The sequence below is a fragment of the Mesoplodon mirus genome, assembly GCF_964341445.2.
Source record: "Mesoplodon mirus genome assembly, chromosome: 20".
In the NCBI taxonomy this organism is placed as follows: domain Eukaryota; kingdom Metazoa; phylum Chordata; class Mammalia; order Artiodactyla; family Ziphiidae; genus Mesoplodon; species Mesoplodon mirus.
The window spans coordinates 27,647,552-27,668,425 of NC_138996.1; the positions used below are offsets into that span (position 1 = coordinate 27,647,552).

At 39.9% G+C, this 20,874-nt stretch overlaps 2 protein-coding genes across 2 annotated transcripts in view; one reads left to right on the plus strand and one right to left on the minus strand.

The window, feature by feature from the left end:
• The window catches only part of CFAP96 (cilia and flagella associated protein 96), a 146,049-nt gene that overhangs the window by 104,109 nt on the left and 21,066 nt on the right, over positions 1-20,874 (minus strand). The gene's annotated exons all lie outside the window — the stretch shown is intronic.
• On the plus strand, positions 7,327-19,208 carry CCDC110 (coiled-coil domain containing 110). Its single transcript, XM_082608635.1, has 8 exons — positions 7,327-7,409; positions 7,749-7,859; positions 14,135-14,190; positions 14,456-14,521; positions 15,824-15,934; positions 16,034-16,093; positions 16,769-18,839; positions 19,146-19,208. The coding sequence occupies exons 1-7, from the start codon at positions 7,400-7,402 to the stop codon at positions 18,791-18,793; spliced, it is 2,439 nt and encodes an 812-aa protein (XP_082464761.1). The 5' UTR covers positions 7,327-7,399; the 3' UTR covers positions 18,794-18,839; positions 19,146-19,208.

Below are 20,874 nucleotides of genomic sequence, written 5' to 3' on the forward strand. Positions count from 1 at the left end.
CTTACAAAATTCTTGACATAATATTGGTCACATTCAAATGTAATTTTTTCCTTACAACTTTGCCAACTAAATATTTTATAGATGAGAAGTTTCAGAGTTTAACTTTGGTACAGGACCAAACAAGTAGGGGAAAAAATAGCATTTAACCTCACTAATATTCCCCAGTAATAAGTCATACGGCTTGGAAATCTTTAAACCTATGAATCCTAGACATTGTTATAATTCTCTATTGTATTATTTTATTTACATCGATATTTACTTATAGTCTATGTTTGTTCTCTTTATAATAAAAATCATTTCTTCCATGAGTGCTAGAAAAAGGTAGTGTGGAATAATAAAAATATTAAGTAATGATATGATTAAGTAAGGCGTAAGTAAGAAGACTGTCATGAAAATAGCTCTGGATAAAGACTGGACTCACTGGGCTACAACTTCTTTTCTGCAGAATGAGGGAAACAGACTGGATGACCCCTGAGACTTCTACCAGCTCAAAAAGTCACTGATCTGTTCTTGACATTGTCTTTATTGGTGTTAACTGGCTAGACATTCAATTTAGTGAAGGCATGCTGTCAATGTGACCAGGCTCTTGGTTCAATTTAGAAGTTTCATTCTGTTCCATGGTCACGGATACCACCTCTGACTCATGTCATAGCTCACAGTTGAAATCAAGCAAGGAATATGAATTTATCATTGCAAATTCATTAGCTCCATTGGAAGCACATATTCTAGGTATCTTTATATAGCAAGGGAAACGAACTCCTATTATTAATGTGTGATCAAGTGACCTGAGTTAGTGCAGCTCCTTCGGTATCTAAAAAGCATAAAGCAGCTTAGCATTAGGAAGAAGAAGGTCACATACTGCGAGCTGAATTAAAGTCTACAAGAAGCTACAGAGACTCCGACCGCTATATTTATTCAAACCAATAAACACCCACGTAGCCTCGATAAGCTTCACAAACAGCACTTATCTGACCTACATGCCTCAGTCCAGAGAAAGTGCATTCCCCATCACTTCTGCCTTGGTCAGAGGGAGGAAAGCTCTATATTATCATCTCTATAGAACGACCAAACCCTCCCAAGTTTAAAGAGACTGTTCTTCCCTCTTTCTTCTTGGTCCAACTCATCTCCATCACTCTATTCCTCAAGTTCTCTTTCCAATTTATTTTTCCCACTCAGTCTTTCTGTGTCACTGACTCTTCTCAGCCTGCAAGCGTGCTCAAGTACTCTACACCAGCCCAGAAATCTCTCTTTCCCGAACATCTATTCCTTCTCAAGCTCCCTTGATGTTCCTCTGCCTACCCTTGAGCACACCAAACTTCATACAGGTAGATGGACTTCACTTTCTTAGTATCCCCACTATAGTATATATTAATAAGTCCCCTAAGACTGCAGCCAACTTCCTAAGAGCCAAAGCTTGTGGTTATTCTTAGTGAGTTGTGGAGTTCATTCTCTTATATAGATGAAATCAGGTTAAAATTAACTCTAAAAGAAGCTTAAAGCTGGCTGTGGCACCAAGCCTTTAAGCTGCTGAAGGCCCCACTACCCATCCAAGAGTCTCTGACCAAAGCACCAACCTTATGACAATTGCCCAAATTTGTTATGTTTTAGGAGTGGTTTGGTCACTTTTTCACACTACTATAGATCTCAGCTATGATTAATGATAGCCTTGTGATCTCAGGTTTTAAAAAAGATCCCCTGAAGCTGAAAAACCCAGAAGTATTTTAGTCTGATCATCAATTGCTAAGAATAGATTTGACTACCTTGTTTTTGTCCAAGCTCTTGAATTTGTTCCAGATTCTTGAATCTGCAGCTGTTAGTCAACAGATGAAAATGGATTCTCTAAGAAGAGCTACTCTTTGAAGACTCTGAAATATTGTGACTCACAGTTTTTTAAAAAAAGATTGGCAGTACAGATTTTAATTCCAAGCTTTCGCAATGAACTTCACAATAAAAAAATAAGTCAGATTTTTTCAGGGCAGTTGCTGGACTGACTGACATATGTGGCCAGAGAAAGCATACCCCATGACAGAAAATGCTCCACTGTCTATCTGATATGAGGTCGAATGAAATAGAAACAATCTCACTACACTGAGAAAGTAGTACAGGTGATGTGTGACACCGTATCAGGAAATAGGAACTCTTAGTTTCTAGCATTAATATTTATACTCCTTTATACTTTTGGAAAATTTAGATGAAATATTGTCCTATCTCATAAAATTATAACTTGTTATGGGGGACAAAACATCAAAATAAACTGATTTGGGCAAAACCAGGGTTTCAGAATCAGGAAGTCTAGCACTGACCAGTTAAGAGAGTTTTTGAAAAGTTCCTAAACCTCCCCATGTTTCAGTTTTCCCCACAGAAATCTTGAAAATAACTTTTTTCCATAAAATTCCACAATTCTCAACACCATTAAGTAAAAGCAAGAATATTTCACCAAAAACTTAATTTGGGGGTTGGTGGGGGGGGATAATTACATCAGGGAGGGAGAAAATTGAACATCCACCAGAGTAAGTGTTTTAATTCTCAACTTTGTTTACCGATTTCAAATGGGATAATGAACCCATTCCGTGTCACAGGAGCAGGAACAATGATAGGTAGGGCCGGGCAAGTGTAATGCAAATTTTTGCCAGATTCTTCTGAATATCACTGAGCCTTCATTTCTATGTACTGAAAACCTGAGTGCTATAGAAAACACTGGGTGCTCAACAGAGAATCTCAGATACCCAGGGTTCTCCTAGTCTCACTCAGGAGAATGGGGTTTTCCCCATTTCTGCAGTCTAAAGGAAATTTCACTATACTATTCCTTTTATCTAACTCTAATCTATATGCTGGGTAAGCAAATAATCACTTTACCTGACTTTAGCAACTTGGCAATGAGGAACTTTAGGTTCAAGATTAGTAGAATATAAGCACACAAAAGAAAAACACATTGTAAAATATATTAAAATATATAGCTGGTATGGAAAATCACATTCTTTATAATAAATGATGGGTCAATTGGATAGGCATATAAAAAATGGATACTGACACCTACCTACCTCACACTCTATATAAAAATCAATTCCAGATGAATAGTGAGTCTAAAAATGAAAGGTAAAACAATAAAGCTTTTAGAAAAAAAAAAAAAGCATGGAAGAATCATCTCATGACCTTGCAAAAGCAGGCTTTGGGTGTCCCATCCCAAGGTGGGAAAAGAAAGCATCCCCATGGGTGGGAACACTGGCATCAGTGGTCAGAGCTCAAGCAGGTGGAGAGGGTGGCCCTGCATGGGACTGGGCGGTGCATGGTGTCAGAGGCAGGGAGGACGTGAAGGTCTTCTCCACAGAGAGGAGGTCCAGCCTACAGTGACAGAGCCCAAAGGGATGAGGAGTGTGTCTAGGTGGAGGGGAGGCCCAGCATAGGGTTCAGGGTCTCAGCAGAGTTGGGAAGGGGCGATACAGAGTACTGGAACCTAAGTAGGATAACGAGGGCATCCACGTGGGGGTGATGGTGAAAGACTGGCATGAGAGAGCATATAAGTAAATATATAAGGGATAATGGAAGTCAACTTTCTCATCTGGAAAGGGAGAAAACTAGAAATGTGATGTTGCATTGGAACTGGAGGCATTGTGAACTCATGGTTCTCAATATAGATAAACAAACGTGGATGCGAATGTGCATGTGTGCTTGTGTATATGTATATACATACCCAGGCAGACATTCCCTTGCTCTATCTACTAAGATGGCCTGGGAGCAGCTACACCTAGATAGCAACTTAGCACTCACATCCTGGCTTCTAAATACCATTCTCCTCTAAAAGAAACCAAGACTCCTCGGAGAATTGGCTGATTTCAGGGCTAGGGCAGGGAAAATACAGGATAAGCCTGAAACATCTGACTGTGTCAAGCAAATTAAAAAGTGCTCTAGTAATGAAGGAGATGTGTCAAAAGTACGCAGAGGCCAGCTGGAGACACTCCCACTGACCCAATTAGGGAAATTTAAGCAACAATATAAATCATGTCAGCAACAGGAGATAATCCATTCTAACCCACTGAATAAAACAGGCAACTCTGGGTCCATGAGACTCTGAGTAAAGAGACCTGTCATGACAAGTACATGGAAAGCAAGATGTTGGACTGGATCCCTTTGCTGTAAAGGACATTATTGGAAGAACTGGTCAAACTTTAGTGGGGTCTGAGGATTAGATGGCAGTAATGTATCAATGCTAATTTCCAGACTTTAATGGCTGTATTGTACTTATGTTGGAGTGTCCTTACAAGATACACATCAAAGTATTCGGAAGTGACGGGACAACATGTCAACAACTCACTCTTAATGGCTCAGGAGAAAATGAAATATGTATCAGACTATACTTCCAACTTTATTATAAGTTGGTGATCTCATTTCAAAATTTAAAACATAATGGAGACCAAAAGGGCAAAAACACTGGAAGAACTGAAAGGTATCTCAAGTCCATTTTTACAATTGAATTAAAGATCTATTCTTTAAAAATGCATAGACCTAAAAAACATATTTGTTGAAGAAAAAGAGCAAGGTGCAGAATAAAACGTAAACTATGATACCATTTATGAAAAACTTTAAAACAAACAAGGCAATCATCTCTATTACTCATTATAATTAGTATAAAAATATAAGAATGGACTGTAAAATTATACCCTAAATTCATGACAATGGTTTCTTATGGGAGGAGTGTAGGGAAGAAGGAACAGAAAAGGAAGTGGTGGGGAGTTCCATCCTATGTGATTCTTTATTTTTTCTAAATAAAAATCAAATATGCCGATATAATTATAACTGTTAATTCTGGGAGATGGAAGCAAAGGGTTAATTATAGCCTTCTCTGCATATTCCATCACTTTTAAATTTCTCAAAAAATAATTTAATAAATAAAACGTAATGAGGACTTTACATTTTATAGGCCATATAAATGTGCATTGACTGAGAAACTTATAAATTTTTTTATTTTTTGAATTTTGGCAAGCTCATCACAAAGTGGGTGCACAATACAAATTAGACAACACAAACTATCTCTTTAAAATATATACGTGTTCTGGTATTTGAGCTAAAGTAGTTGAATCTTTTCCAATTAAAGTGTCAATTTTTTAAAAATAAGAATGAATCACAGGAAAAAATGTCAGCACTCTTAATGGAATCTCACCTGAGACTCTGGGGTCTAGAGCTGCCATCATTGGCAGCCTCCTATGTAACTACTGAACCTACTGTAGTAGGACCCTTTACAACAATCCTGGTCTGTTGTGGAGATAAGTAAACTCATGCTCAGAGACGGCAAGTCACCGAGTCACCATTACCTGCAAAGTTCAGAATGGAGGGAGTTTCACGCAGGGTGTGATTGGTGACAACAGTTTTAAGTGGCCATGAGTAATCAGAAAAGACTTCCCTCGACATACATTCACAAATGCAATGAACACCCCCAGAATGATGTGTCCACCATCCACCCCTATTCTGGGGGTTCATGTTCTCTTCTTACCCTTCCAGGTTCTCTCTCACCAAAGAACAGGGTCTCCATGTGCAACTGTTGATGTGAGGCCCTAACATGGGGCCTTTTCTGAGGGGATGCCATTCATATCATAGACACTGTAATTACTAAAGACATTTTTTAAATTTATTATCTTTGTTGGCTCCAAAGATGGGCTTTTTATATATTAATTACAATAATTTTCTGACAAATAAATTACTCCTATCCTGAGAATACACATATGTGATTTAGTTTACTAAAGAGAAATGAGTTTGATAATCAAATGATCTTGTTGACCTAACATCTAAAATCAACTGACCTTCTAAGTAAAGAACTGCTTCTCTAACTGATGAACTGATTGGGAAGTATCTTAAAATTAGAGTAGGTTCTCTACTGAAATTAGCACACTGGCTAAGTTTGAGTTTTTGATATTATAGCTCTTATCATCTGCTTTTTATATTCTGTGCTAAATGGCGTGGCTGAATCCTCTAATTTAAATCCACAAGTAACTTCTCTGTATACATTTGCCATAATAATCCACAAATATTACATGGCCAAATTAGTTATTATAGAATATTACATTATGTTAATTATCAGGTTATTACATATTAAAATATAATGTTACATAAAATAGAATATTTTATAGTAAGTTCTTATTTGTTATGGAAATTTCATTAGTATGGAAGTTAGCTTACTAAAATGTAATGCTTTTTTATCTACATTCTCCCTTCAAAATACTGTAATTTATTCAGAATAGTAATTTAACAGACACATTGATGAAAACTTTCGTAGTTCTTCGGAAAAAAATTAACTTTGTCAATATCAATCATCAATGGAGAACCTAAGTTCTCAAAATTACAATTTGTTGAAATTGTCTGCAACACCACAAGACTGTCGAATCTTCTAGAGACCATTTCTATAGGCTAAGAAACAAGAAATTACAGCAACATTGAACCTCTGATAATTTCATTTCCATGAAAGCAAGCCACATAATTATTATATAATGTTATGTCATCATGACTTTAAATTCCTTATTGTGACTTAAAATTTGAATTTTCAATTATTTTATATTCTATCTGTCACGGTTGTTATCACAAAATAATAATATACACTCATTTAAAATTTTTACTTAAAGAGCTCCATTTCCTGATGGGCACAGGGATTGACTGCGGCCACGCCAACCAGTCCTCAGTTGAACAAGCCCCAGCTTCCAACGCAACATTCATCTTTTGCAAGCGGTTTGCCCAGGTGCACAGGAAATGAGCATGCTCTACAGATGAAGACCGGTGCCTCTGCGACAGCTCTAATGTGTACATTTCCATACACGGTTATTGAAAGTTCATTATCGGAAACGGGTCTTCTTTTAACCACAGCAAACAGACGTCCTTTCACAATAATGGTCTAGGACCGTTCAAATCCCCAAACGCTGAAACTAATTCGACCGATGGGTTGAAACAAGAGGAACAGAACAGAATAAAACAATGAAATGGCGATCAGAAAGGGGGAGGGGGAAGTTCCTAGGTGTCTGCGTGTCTCCAAACATTCCCCTTTCTCCACACAGCTTGGGTCCAACAGGTGCTGTGTTAAATCAGAGTCAGATCGAGATCAAGTTCTGGGTCAGCAGGGGAGCGGCGGGGGTGGGGCGTGGGGGGTTGACACACCCTAGTGAGACTGTCGCTGGGCCTGGGAGGCACAACAAAGGTAGCACGCAGCTGTCGCGGGCACCGCTCCGGCGGGGCGGGCGTACTGCACCCCGCCCCCCGGCGCGCACCTTCCTCCTCCCCACCCCCACCCTCGCGCGCGCCCCGCTGCCGCTCGCTGTGTCCCGGCCACCCCGTTACCAAGCAACGAGCTGCCCAGGCTGGAAGCAACCGAGACGACTGCTCGGGGAAGGCGGTTGGAAAGGGAGCTTGAGCAGCAGAAATGAGCCCGGGTAAGAGCCGGGCCGAGGGCTGCCCTGGGAGGGGGCGCCCTGGGAAGTGGACGCGTGGTGGGGAGCGCCGCCTCCCCCCGCCCCGGCTCCTTCCCCCGCGGGGCGGGCCCCGTCTGGAGTGCGGATCTCCTAGACAAGCCGCACACCTCCGCCCGCCCCGGGAGGAAAGCACCGCCTTCGTCCCTGCGCCTGCCCTGCTTCCAGCCTTGGAGCAGCGCGGCCCTCCGCCGCGGCGTGGCCCCAGCGCGCCCTCCCGTGGCCGCTCTGCGCGCCCGCGTCCCGAATCCCCACGCCTTGCCTCCTTTCTCCCAGCAAAACCAAAAGCCGCGTACTGTTCAGTTACAGAAAAGCATCCTGACGAAGAGGAGGAGGTTGACTGCGTTCTCCTTTCAGCACCCAAGATCCTAAATTCCCCTGAGGGGGTAAAGGAAAATGGTGGCAGTGAAACAGGTAAAACCTCCCAGGCCAAAGCTCCGATGGCAGTGATGTTTCTGCCTTTTACTAGAGGCAACCGGTACATTACCTAAATCCACTGGCCCAACTGGTGTGCTTCCGGTGACTACTCGTAAGATACTAATAATAACTAACACGGGACATTTACTTTGTGCTAGATGTTGTTCTGAGCACTTAAATGTGTCAACTTATTTAATCCTCACAACAAGCCTATGAAGTAGGTACTACCATTCTCATATTACAAGTGAGGAAACTGAGGCACAGAGATGTTAACTAACTCCCCAAGGTCACACAGGCAGCAACTGACAGAGCCAGTATTCAGCAGGGTAGCTCCAGGGTCCAGGCCTTAACCTCCATGCTACACTGTACTGCTTCTCTGAATACCAAATAAGAATTGCTGATTTTTTTGGACAGTCACTAAAAAGATACCTATTTTTTTCCAAAAGAAATACTTTTATAGTAAACATTTGTGGACTACAGGATACTGTATAGGGAGGATGTTTGAAATCATTAAAAAGCTGCAGTTTTCAAGTTCCGTATAAACCATGAATAAGATGTGTGGAGGATCTGAGAACACTGAAGCTGGAGTCTCGCTTCCTTGAGAGAAGCTGAAGGAGGCTACACAGCTCTCAGAGGGGCCTGGTGTTCAAGTGAGACACCAGGGAAGAAGCAGAGCGCTGTGGGTGGAAGGCAGTATCTAAACTGAGGGGCCGCGTTGGGATCCTACAGTTGCCCGTAAGCCACGCGGGACACGTGGGCAATCCAGACGCAGAGGTGCTGCAACAAGTGGTGAGCCCGAGACCTGAGGTCAGGTTGGGGTTTGTCCACCTCCATGAACCGGGGACCTTCACAACGGCCTTGTCAAGGGCTCTAAAAAAAAGGGCTGGAGGGCCTCCCTGGTGGCGCAGTGGTTGAGAGTCCGCCTGCCGATGCAGGGGATACGGGTTCGTGCCCCGGTCTGGGAGGATCCCATATGCCGTGGAGCGGCTGGGCCCGTGAGCCATGGCCGCTGAGCCTGTGCGTCCGGAGCCTGTGCTCCGCAACGGGAGAGGCCACAACAGTGAGAGGCCCGCGTACAGCAAAAAAAAAAAAAAAAAAAAGGGCTGGAGCAGCCACACCCGGCAGACAAAAAACACAAGACAACTGGATGCCCAGTGACCACCAGGCTAAGCCACACCTCACTGACCTGCCCCCTCTCTGCTCTTCTGTGCCCCGCCCGCCTGCATGAGGCCAGGCAGGCATCCCTGTGCAACAGGAGGGGCGACGAGAAGCCCTGAGTGGGGCAGAAAGCCCTCACAGAGAGTCTAGACACGGAGACAGCTCCATACCAAGAGAGAGTGTTTAAGGTCAGAAGAGACTGAGAGAGCTTCATGTGGCAAGACCGTGTGTTCTCTAATGTGAGTGAGATGGAAGGCTCTGGAGGAAAATGCCAGCGTTCACAGAAAATGAAGTTACATACCAAATAGCACATATGCTTGTGTGAGAGTTACAGTCTTTCTTGCTAGAGCATGGCGGGTATAAGGGCAGGGACTCAATCGGTGAGAGATATTCTAAGTTAGGCGCCACCAAGGATGGCAGGGACTTCCTGCTTACAGCTCAAGGCAAAACTAGGCGGTGTGACCTTGTGCCCTCCCCACTTTCTGTTCTCTTAGCTACACGTCATGGTCACCAAGTGATCCATTCGCTGGGTACTGACCAACAGAACACTGACATGATTTGCATAAATAGTGCCGAATTGCAAGGTCGTATATATTTCTCAGGTCTCTGATTTTAAAAGAACAAGGAGTTAGTATATGGCGTGAAGTATACATATGGAGTGTCAGAGGTGGGTGGGGAGTGTGCAATTTTATTTCAAATAGGATGGTAGGAGACCTCACTTAGCAGATGACATCTGAGCAAAGACCTGAAGGAGGTAAAGGAGTAGTCTCAGTGCAGATTTCCGGGGAAAGAACATTCCAGGCGGAGAGAACAGCAGCTGCAAAGGTCCCTAGGTGGGAGGATGCCTGGCATGTTGGAGGATCAGCTGGTGACGGGAGCAGAACGAGCAAGGAGGAGGACAGGAGAAGGGTTCAGAGAGGACACTGGGCTTTGTAATTCCATGTAAGGATGTGCGGTTTTATTCTGAGCAAAATGGGAAGCACTGGAGAATCTGAGCAGTCATCCCTCCCTTCCATCTCTATTAGAAATTTTACATTTACCAAATCATCATCATATTGATAATACCCTTGCTGCTACAGTAAGAAAGTAAATTTTTCTTGAGCATTTACTGTGTGCCATGCACTGTGGAAGGCTTTACCTACAAATGAGACACTGATCCCTCACAGTGAGCGCATGTGGCAAAGCCAGGATTCAAGCTCAGGCAGCCTGGCTCCATAGCTCCCATAACAAAGCCTCGTGCAGATATGCACACTCCCTTGCTCTGTGCCTTACTCTTCTCCATAGGATTCACTCCCATCTTACACACAATATCCTTTGTTCCCCTCACATGGGCAGGGATTTTGCAAATTTTGTTCACTGTAGGATCCCCAGCACCTTGGACAGTACTTGATACATAGCAGGTGCCTAAAAATAGTTGTTAGATGAATGAATGAAGGCTTGGGTAGAACAGCTCACAAGGCTTCAATAAAACAGTTACTTCTAGGAGTGAGTGTGAATTGTCACAGCAAAACTCAGTATTTGAACCTGAGAATTAAAAGGCGTTGACTACAGAGTGTCTAACATCCTATACAGAATCGTTATGACGCTGCATTTTTAAAACTCATTTGTTCTCCCTGCTCTGTTAGCTACAGGTATGCCCTTAAAACTTTCTCTATACATTGAATATGACATAATCTTCTGCAGACTTCAGAATTCCCTATATCTTTACCTTAATTACCTCAAAAGTCATCCTGCTGATAACTATCTTGTTTTTAAATTTTGACACTTAAATATGAAACAGCTAGAGAACTTAAGTTGAATATAATCTGAATAATATTTCTTGCAATCTGAATAGAGTATAAGCTTCTTCAGGGCTGGCACCATATCCACTACCTAGTCTAAATACTTCCCAACATTGTACATTTAGCAAGGACTTAATAAACGGTGACCTGTGACTGTGTTCCCTCTCCTGTGCTTCACTGATAATTTCCCTTCCAGTTCTAGAATCACATAATCCTATGTGTTTCTTTAAGTACTGATGCATTTTAAAATTATCTTCCCTTTGGGAATAAGCAGTAGCCAATGTCTCTGAAACTCATAAGAAAAACAAAAAGTTATTTTCGTAGCTTTTAAAAATAGATGAATCCAACTCTCTGCCTACTCTGTATCTTCACTGAATCATATGAACTTTGCTGGAGAAAAACACTCACTTCTGAGTCATACCACGGATCTCAATGCTATTTGGAAAAGTTACTTTATTTCCCCAGTAAATGCTTCTGCAAGCCCTGTCCAAGGTAACTAGTCCACTCTTCTGGTTTCCTCAAATCTCCAACACCTCTCACCGCTGCCTCCCAATATGTAACATGACCTCAAACTATATGAAAAAACTAGAAGCAATCAGACCCAAACTCCCTGACCTTCAACCTTAAACTTTGCTAACCTACCGCCTGTGTTCCATATTCTCTGCTGTCCCCCACTTCAGTGGAAGGCCTGTCCCTGCTCAATCACAGGTCATTTCCTCCAGATCGTACCTCTCCTGGAATTCTCAAGTACTCAGCTTTGGCCATCAGCCTTCCTCATTCTCCAGAATTCTTCTTGTCCTCCGTTTCCACTATATGGTTCCCGCAGTAAGCAGGCACATTAGACTCTCTCATGGTTAAAAAAAAGTTCTTCTTAACCTTCACGTCTCTTCCAAAAACCCCTATCCCCACCAGGCACCTTATCCCCTGCCACAGTAAAACCACAAAGCGTTGCCCACGAACCTTCACGTTCCATCTCCCCTCGAGCCACTTCATCTGGGGTTCTGAGCTGCTCACCGCACAGAAAGTGCCCCTGTCTAGGCCAGCAGCAGGGTCCATATTTCCCAATACAGTGCTCATAAGCACTCCCCTGACCCAGAGCCTGGACTATCCAACAGCCTGTTGACATCTCCACTTTGATGTCCAACAGAAAATTTAACTTTAACAGACCTAAACGAGTTTTCCCTAAAATATGTTCTTCCCCCACTCTTTTCCATTTCAGTAAATGGCATCCTCATTTGTCCACCTGCTCTCACTAAAAACCTAGGAGTCACCTTTCCTCCCTCGACACTGGCCACATCTAATCCTCCAGCGATGCTTCATCTCAAAAACGTATTTTGAATCCACCTATTATTCTCCCTTTCCCCCACTGCCATTCTAGTCCAAGGTACCTGTCTCTCCCTTGGATTATTCCAATAGTCCTGCAACTGCTACCTTCTCATCCATTACCATGCTGGAGAGTGTCCTATAAAGTTTTTAGTCAAATCAAATCATTCTCGTGATTGAAACCCCCCAAAGCTTCTCATTTCTCTTAAAATAAAAGCCAAACCCCTCAGGATGGCTTGCCAGATTCTCTCTAACCTCACCCCCGTCTCCCCCTGAACGCTCAGCACACCGTGCTCCCATCTGCTCAGGAAGCTGCATCCACATGGGCTTTCTTTCTGTTCCAAACACAGGTAACACGTGCTCCGCTTCAGGACCTTGCGGTTTCCTCTGCTCTGAATCTCTTCCTACAGATGTCCACACGGCTGGCCCCTGCTTATCACGTAGGAGTCTCGGCTGAAGCCACAAAATACCAGATAGGCCTTTTCTAACCGCCCTCCCCAGTGCTGTCCTCATCCCCCCCTCACTGTCACAGTAGCCTATTTTCTTTGTGTTATTTATCACTATTTGGAAGTATCTTGTTTATATCTTTGTTTGCTTTTTTTCTGTTTACTCTTTTTAGAAGGTAGGCATAGTGAGAACAGGAGCTCCGGCTGATTTATTCATTGCTGTGTCTATAGTAACTACAGTGGGGCACACCACATAGTAGACACTCAAAATCTGAATGTGTGATATTATTGAAGGAATGAACCACTTGAACATGAAACAATATTTAAGGCCAAATCATGAACTTATCAAAATTATTCTAGACTTTCAGGTAGAGATTTTAGAGCCAAAGAAGATCCCAGACCTTCCTCCCCCACTACAAAAGGACAGGAACAAAAAAAACCTGCCAGAACACCAGCAAAAATGTCACCAGCAGTACCTGGAGAAGGAAGGGGGCACCCCCTCAGGACATAAAATTGGAGAGTGGAGGCCAAAGATAAAAACAGATGATGCTGGCAAGGCTATCTATAGCATGGCTCATAGCTCCCTCTGACTTTCAGAGGCGATAAAGAAAGCCAGAATCCTGAAGATACTCATTAATGCACCCCCTGCCCAGCCCCCACACACAGTCCATCCCTGCCCTGTGATGAAGGTGGGATTCTTCAACTGGCCAAATGGCTCCAGGCTCTGAAGCACAGCAGCTCTCTCAGTGATGAGGGCCACATTGGGACTGGGTGGAAGGAAGTATACTTTGCAACCAGATTCTATAACATCTGGCAGACTGCCATTCCAAAAGAGATGCACTGACTTCTTTAAAAACCTTCTCTTACAGCAGAAATTGTCAGCCTGGGGCAAATTCTAACATAACTCTCATTTCACTCAGGACATGTTTTTTAATTTTTTTAAATAAAAATTTACAAAGCAAGTAGCCTAACATTTGGGAAAAAAGAGGAACGTATGTCAGGAAATTTGCAAACGTTATATAGTCTCTCCCCTATTGCAGATCTAAAATCTATTTTCTAGGAAGGAACACACAGATCCTTATAGCACTTTGCTTAAGAGCATAACAAAAATTATGTTCTATTAATCCAAATTGTTTTCCATGTTAAGGAAGAAAAACATCACATGGCCATTGTGTAGGTACTGAGGCCTATATAGGACTTTGCCAAGGGTCTCCCTTAACATAAGAATTGTTAATTTTTTTACCAAAAAATATAGTTTATATCCCAGAAACAAACAAAGTGAGCTCCTGAGAGTTCTCAGTTTGGTGTTACAAGTTAAGGGTTTATTATAAAAGTAAAACCACTATTACAACCTTAGGTAGGTGCAGTATTGTAAGTCAGATGAGAATTATCTCTTAAACTCACTATGCAGCTAGCATCGGGTTTTTCTTAATGTGAACATCAACCGTCTCATTATCTCTTTGCCTCACCATCCAGGAAAGCTATAGGAGACTGCTTTCCATCAACATTGTTTAAAAATAACACTTCAGAATTAAATCACATCGTTTTCAATTTTACTTTTTAGAATACGACTGCATAACAGAATCAGAAAATCAAATCCAACCACAATCAGCACTGAAAGTGAGTATATTTCATTTTATTTTCTCAGAAAATCTGTGTAAAGTCTGATCTTTCTCAGAATACTTCCTAAATATATACGGGTTTTCCACAAAAGTCTTCATCAAAGTGCACTGGAGAGTGAGCAAGAATGATGAAGAATGTGAGTCACCTGACCCTCACATGATCCTTGTAACAGGCAACTTCGGGGGATTTTTTTTTTAATTGTAACAAAATGTATGTTCACCTAAAAATGTTCAATTTCATACCTTGTGTAATTTTGTTGTAGGCCCTTCAGCATCAGCTGGAATCATTTCAGGCTCTCCGAATACAGACTTTGCAGAATGTTAGCATGGTATGTTTCTTCTAACTTACATAGAAAATATCCAAACTTAGAATACCATCACACACTTCTAAGCTGATGATCACTAGCCAACTGATTAGTTGGTATTGAATGTAATAAAGCCACAACCTATTCTAGACACAAAATTGGCAGGAAACTATATTCTGTTATACTTGCATTTGGATATGAGCCAAAAGAAATAACACTCACTGATTTTTTTTAAAACATATGTTTAAAGTGCTACCTGTATATAGTCTACAAATAGGGACTCTCATTATAAGTGATATAAAATCTAAGTCAAACTGACCAAGGGAAAAGTGTACTTTATTAGCTCTAGTAATGCAAACCCTAGGTACAGTTCACTTGGGGATGGCTTCATCCACGTGATCAGGACTCACGTCATCAGGGAACCAGCCTCACTCCTCATCTTGGTTCTGCTTTTGACAGTAACGTATTCTCAGACTCCATGTGGTAGCAAAAGGGTTGCTAGAAGTTCCTCCCCCACTACAAAAGGACATGAACAAAAAAAACCTGCCGGAACACCAGCAAAAACTTCACCAGCAGTACCTGGAGGTGTACTGCTGGTACACCTTATCCTTCCAGATTCCAGTTAGACAGAGATGAGACCATGCTTTTCTCTCTTAACAGTGTGTACTGAGTTCTTGGCCTGATTCTGACAGCCCCACATGCAGTGCTTGAAGCAATCACTGTTGAGAGGGAGGCAGCGCTCTGACTGGTTAGCTCTGGGTCACATGCCCACCCCTTGGAGCTGGAGGAGGGATCTGTATCACCAAAGGCACATGGACTTTATCCAGAAGTAAGGGGTAGTGTTAACAGAAGGATAGGGCATGGATTCTGGGGGCACATAACACAACGCATAGTCACTAAAGACCCAATATAAACTTCATCCTGATATTCTTGAAGCAACTGCAGGGAAATGGGAAGAGAAGATAAAATCCTCCTGAGGCTGACAGAATAGATTGCATTCTGATGACAGAGATCAAAGACCGCTGATTTATTCAACAGTGTAAAAATCAAACATCTAAAATTATTTTAATTCATAAGATTTTATTGTTTTCCTAAATTAAGTCTTTCTGATTTTATAATCTCATAGTAAAGACATACTTTTCTTAAAGATTCCTTCAGTGATAGAGATTACAATAAATTAAATTTAATTTTTATTTTATATGATGGAAAAGAATATGCATAGGAAATTTAACGGTATCTTTCAAGTATAATATCTATTATCCTTGTGCATTCATAACTTTATAAATGTGAAATCAAAGTCTGACATTCTTAATTTCTCTTTTAAAGATGCAGTCTAAAATCAGTGAAATATTGAACAAAAGTATTGTTGAAGCAGAAAACCCACAACTTAGCTCAGAAAAAAATCTAGTATTTGGCACACGCAATGAAAAAGCTTTGGTATGTGTTTCCGTACAAAATCATTCCTACATTTAGGTACTTCAGAAATGTAACTGCAACCAGTTTACCTTCACCTTTACCTTCTCCCCTTCTTCACAGGGCGACTGGATTGTCAAAGATGAAAATAAGGAAACTCCTGTCCTGAAAACTCTAAAAGATGTGCGTTTACCTCTGTACTTCTGCAATTTTCTTGTTTCTCTTAGGAGAGCGTGTGAGGGGCATTTGACTTAGTCCATACACCTAAAGATTCCCACGTAAACTGAAATACACGGCAGTTTTTCTGTCCACTTTGAGTTTTTCTACTTTTAGGACTGACTTACACCTAGACTGAGTTCTCTAAAACAGGTCCAAACTAGAGTCACTGTGTCTATACTTATTAGAACTTCACGCTTTCTCTGAAGAGTCACAACCCTAGATCCATTTGAAATGAGGAAGACAAGCTAAGGTTGACAAATAGCCCAGAAGTAGAAATTTTCATTTTCCTTAAACTTCCCTTTGAACTATTGCTTCTCTCTTCCCCACCTATCTATGATGGTCTCTTGAGAAATGCTGAATTTGTATTTCTGGAATTGAGGGGTTGGCCCTTCTATCTCACCCCCTAAGGAAATAAGTGCAATTTCTAAGCAAATTGTGAAGACCAGAGTTACAGATCTCAAAATAAGGGTAGATTTTCTGGAGAAAATGAATCATACTTGTCAGCCTCTTTGCTGCAGAAATGGATAGAACGTTCATGCTGGTTGTAGTAAAAACAATTCCTCCACAAAATATTATCTTAATTTGTTGGTCATGTAGCAAATGATAGTACATTTATAGTGTGATTTTTATTGTTACTAGCCTACAGAGAATCAAGAAGAAACCCTTTCTATGGAGAAAATTCAGCATTTTGAGGATCCTAGGACTCTTCATTCAGTAGAAGAAATATTCAGTAGTGACAGTGTTAACAGTCTCTCTCAAGGTATAAATATCCCATGCCAGACACATTTCAAGGACATATTAACTTCGACAGATAATCCAGCTTCAGAAAATTCTGACTTGAAGAATTATAATAACCTTTATAATTTCCTACCTAATGTACCTCAAAACGGGATGTCTCAAGCTGATATGGTAATTCTGGATAAGTCCAGAATTACTGTGCCTTTTCTCAAGCATGGATTTTGTGAAAATTTAGATGATATTTGCCATTCTATCAAACAAATGAAGGAAGAGCTTCAAAAGTCACGTGACAGGGAACTGGCACTTACAAATGAACTGCAAACTTTAAAAGCTGTTCCAAGGAATGGTAACTATGACCTGCCCCCCACTCACAAGGAAAAAATTAACTTTATTAAGGAAGAAAATATTGAAAGTAACTTAAATGAAGATATAAAATCAAAGAGAATTTTGGAATTAGAGGCACTAGTAAACAAATTACCCCCACTTAGGGAAACAGTGTCAAAATTCCATGTGAATTTTTGTAGGAAATATACAAAACTATCTAAGAGTGAAATACACAGCGGGGAAAAGAATGAGAAAAATAATAAAGAAATTCCTATCACTGACAAGAATATTGCAGATTTAAAACTCCATTCCAGAGTTCCAAGACATACACTGGCATTCTCTGACCCAACAAAATATGCAATGAAAGACAAAGAAAGACAACCATTAGCAGTGAAAGAAGGATCAATAATATTTGAAAATGAGAAGACATCCAAAGTCAATTCTGTTACTGAACAGCGTGTAGCAAAAATTCAGTACTTACAGAATTACCTGAAAGAATTTATGCAGATACAGAAAAAAGTACTGAAACTACAGAATGAAAACCTAACCCTTAAAATGAAAATTAAACCTCTTGTCTTTACCACACAATCTCTGATACAGAAAATTGAAATGTATGAAAAACAATTTAAGACATTGGTTGAAGAACAGAACACTATTCAGTCCAAGTTAATTAAAACAGAAGAAGATGGCAAAGAATGTCTTAAAGAATTGAAAGAAATAATTAGTAACTATAATGTTCTCCAAGGACAAAATAAAACCCTAGAGGAAAAAAATAGTCAACTTTCTTTGGAGAAGCAACAAATGATAGAAACATTAGAACAACTAAGAAGTAAGGAACACAAAGCTCAAAATGACATGGCCATTGTCAGTAATGAAAATAAACTATTGATCACAGAAATGGAATCAATGAAAACAAATATTCTATTGATACAAGAGGAAAAAGAAATGTTAGAGGAAAAAACATACCAGCTTCTAAAGGAAAAAGTCTCACTTGAAAATGAACGAAAAGAAAACCAGCTAGAGATAATGCAGCTAAAAGAGAAAGAAAGATTGGCCAAATCTGAACAACAGACACTTCTTCAAATAATAGAAACAGTTAAAAACGAAAAGCTTAATCTTGAAACAACCTTACAAGAATCTACTGCTGCGAGAGAAATGATGCAAAGAGAAATTGAGGATATTCAAACATACCAATCTACAGCCGAAGAGTATTTTCTGCAAGAAATAAAAAATGCAAAATCAGAAGCAAGTATTTATAAGAATAGTTTGTCAGAAATGGGCAAAAAATGTGAAATGTTATCAAAAATGTTAATGGAAATTAAAACTGATAATCAGATTCTAAAAGAAGAACTAAAAGAACATAGTCAAGAAAGTATAAAATTTGAAAACAGCATCAGTAGACCTGAGGAAGACAAAATACGTTTAGAAAACTATGTAAGTACAGAGAATGAAAGGGATACCTTGGAATTTGAGATGAGGAATCTTCAAAGAGAATATTTAAATCTAAGTGAAAAAATCTATAATCATCATATTGACCTATCAAAAATGTGTCACCTTTCAAGAAGACAGGAACTCCGTATTGCCATCCATGGTATTCAATAAGACACCTCTAGTCCTAGGAGTAGGCCTTTAGCCCCTGATTTGAAAGGTATGTATATTGTGGTGGGTTAGCAGAAATATGTTTAAGATTCTTTTAGCCTATTGGGCATTAGCCAGAGGACAGTAATAAGAAGGTGAGTACAATTCAGTTTTGTGAGATTTGTACCCAATTTATTATATAGTGATTATTTAGATTTTGCTCTTTTGATAAAATTCATATTATTTTATTATACTACTTCTATACATTGTATATGACCAAAGCAACTTTGGCAGCAAACAGGGATTTTTTTAATTATTATTTTTCTGTAATACACTTAGAAGTCCAACCTTTTAAAAAATTCTTCTTTTTTTCCAGGAATTCCAAGTAAACCATATCAATTGCTTCCATCCAAACCATGTAAATAAATTTCTAAAATCAATGTTTCAAAATCCTTTGTCCAAGTACTTTTTTCAACAAAAAATTTTAAATTCACTTTTACATGTGATTACAATTACCTTATAATTGATTAGACTAGTTTTTTTAAATTCGATATTGGAATTAGGTATATATTTTTATGTTGTCAAGAACTGTAAACATTCTGAGACTTTATCCAACTTGTAAGCTAGTATGTTAGCCTGACAGTTTCATGGGTTCTAGTGGAAGACATGAGATTCCTGGGTCAGAGATAAAGGACAGTTTGTTGCTCACAGCAATAGCAGGAGCCAGAGTAACAGCACTTTTGCATGGGTTCTCCAAGCCCCAGTTCCTATAGGCAACATGAAAAGAGTCATACAGTGATTGCATTACAAGAGAAAACTCTGAGCTTAGGGAACCATTACTTTTCTGAGTGCAGTAAGCATGCCTGCCCTTTGCTCTAGATGGAAACATTACTTTTATTATACAGGACAGTTAGAATATCTGCCCTTGCTCCAGCAGAGACACTATCTCTAGCTTCCAAGACTGCTTGTTATACAAATAAACTTATTGAATTTTGTCAAATGCTTTTTCAGCATTTTATTGAGGTGATCCTGTGTTTTCCCCCTTTAATCTGTAAATATGGTGACTACATTGATTAATTTTGAAACATTACACCAACCTTGAGTTGCTGAGATAAACTTCATCAGATATCATCCTTTTAACATACTTCTGGATTCAATTTGACAATATTTTGTTAAAGATTTCTGCTTCTATGTTCAGGATATTGGTATCTATATTATTTTCTTTTTATGTCTTAGTATCTGATTTTGGTGTCAGGAAAATCCTGGCCTCATAAAATATAAGGTCAGGTTTTCCAATAGGAAAGTGTTCCCTCCTCCTCTATTTTCTGAAAGGATTAGTGTAGAATTGGTATTATTGATATTATTCCTTTCTAAATACATAATATAATTCACCAGAGAGCCTGGAGTTTTCTAAACGGAAAGGTTTTACACTGCAAAATCAACCCCATTAATAAATATAGAACTATTCAGATTTTCTATTTCTTCTTGAATCAGGTTTGATCATTTGTTGTACTGAAGAATTTGTACATTTTACATAAGTTCTCAAGTGTATTGGCATAAAGTTGTTTATAATATTCCTTATTATCTTTTTAATGTCTAGAGGACCTGTGATGTCCCATCTTTCACTTCTGACATTGATAATTTGGGGTTCTTGTGATTCTTTGGGCATCCTGGATGTGGATTTATAATTTTCATCACACTTGGAAAATTTCAGCCATTATTTCTTTAAATCTTTTTCTCTCTGCTCCTTTCTGAGATGCAATAACACACGTTAGACTGTCTGATATTGTCCTAGAGCTCACTGGTATTATTTTCATTTGCTTTTCAGTCTTTTCTCCGTGTCTCACTTTGGATACTTTCTATATCTTCAAGTTCACTAGTGTTTTCTTTTGCCATGACTCATTTTTTACTATTCCCACTTACTGAAGTTTTTCATTTCAGTTATTTTTCATCTCTTTTCCATTGGTTCTTGTTTATAACTTTCATTTTTCTTTCCAATATGTTCATATTTTCCTTTAAATACATTAACATGGTTCAAGTAGCTATTTTAATGTCTTTATTTGCTGATTCCATCTTCTCTACTGTTTGGGGGTTTATTTCTATGG

What these genes read in the sequence shown, in the direction of transcription:
- CCDC110 (XM_082608635.1), top strand. An exon ending in AACCACAATCAGCACTGAAA is followed by an intron (nt 14,191 to 14,455) that starts GTGAGTATATTT and finishes ATTTTGTTGTAG; the next exon opens with GCCCTTCAGCATCAGCTGGA. An exon ending in TCCTGAAAACTCTAAAAGAT is followed by an intron (nt 16,094 to 16,768) that starts GTGCGTTTACCT and finishes TATTGTTACTAG; the next exon opens with CCTACAGAGAATCAAGAAGA.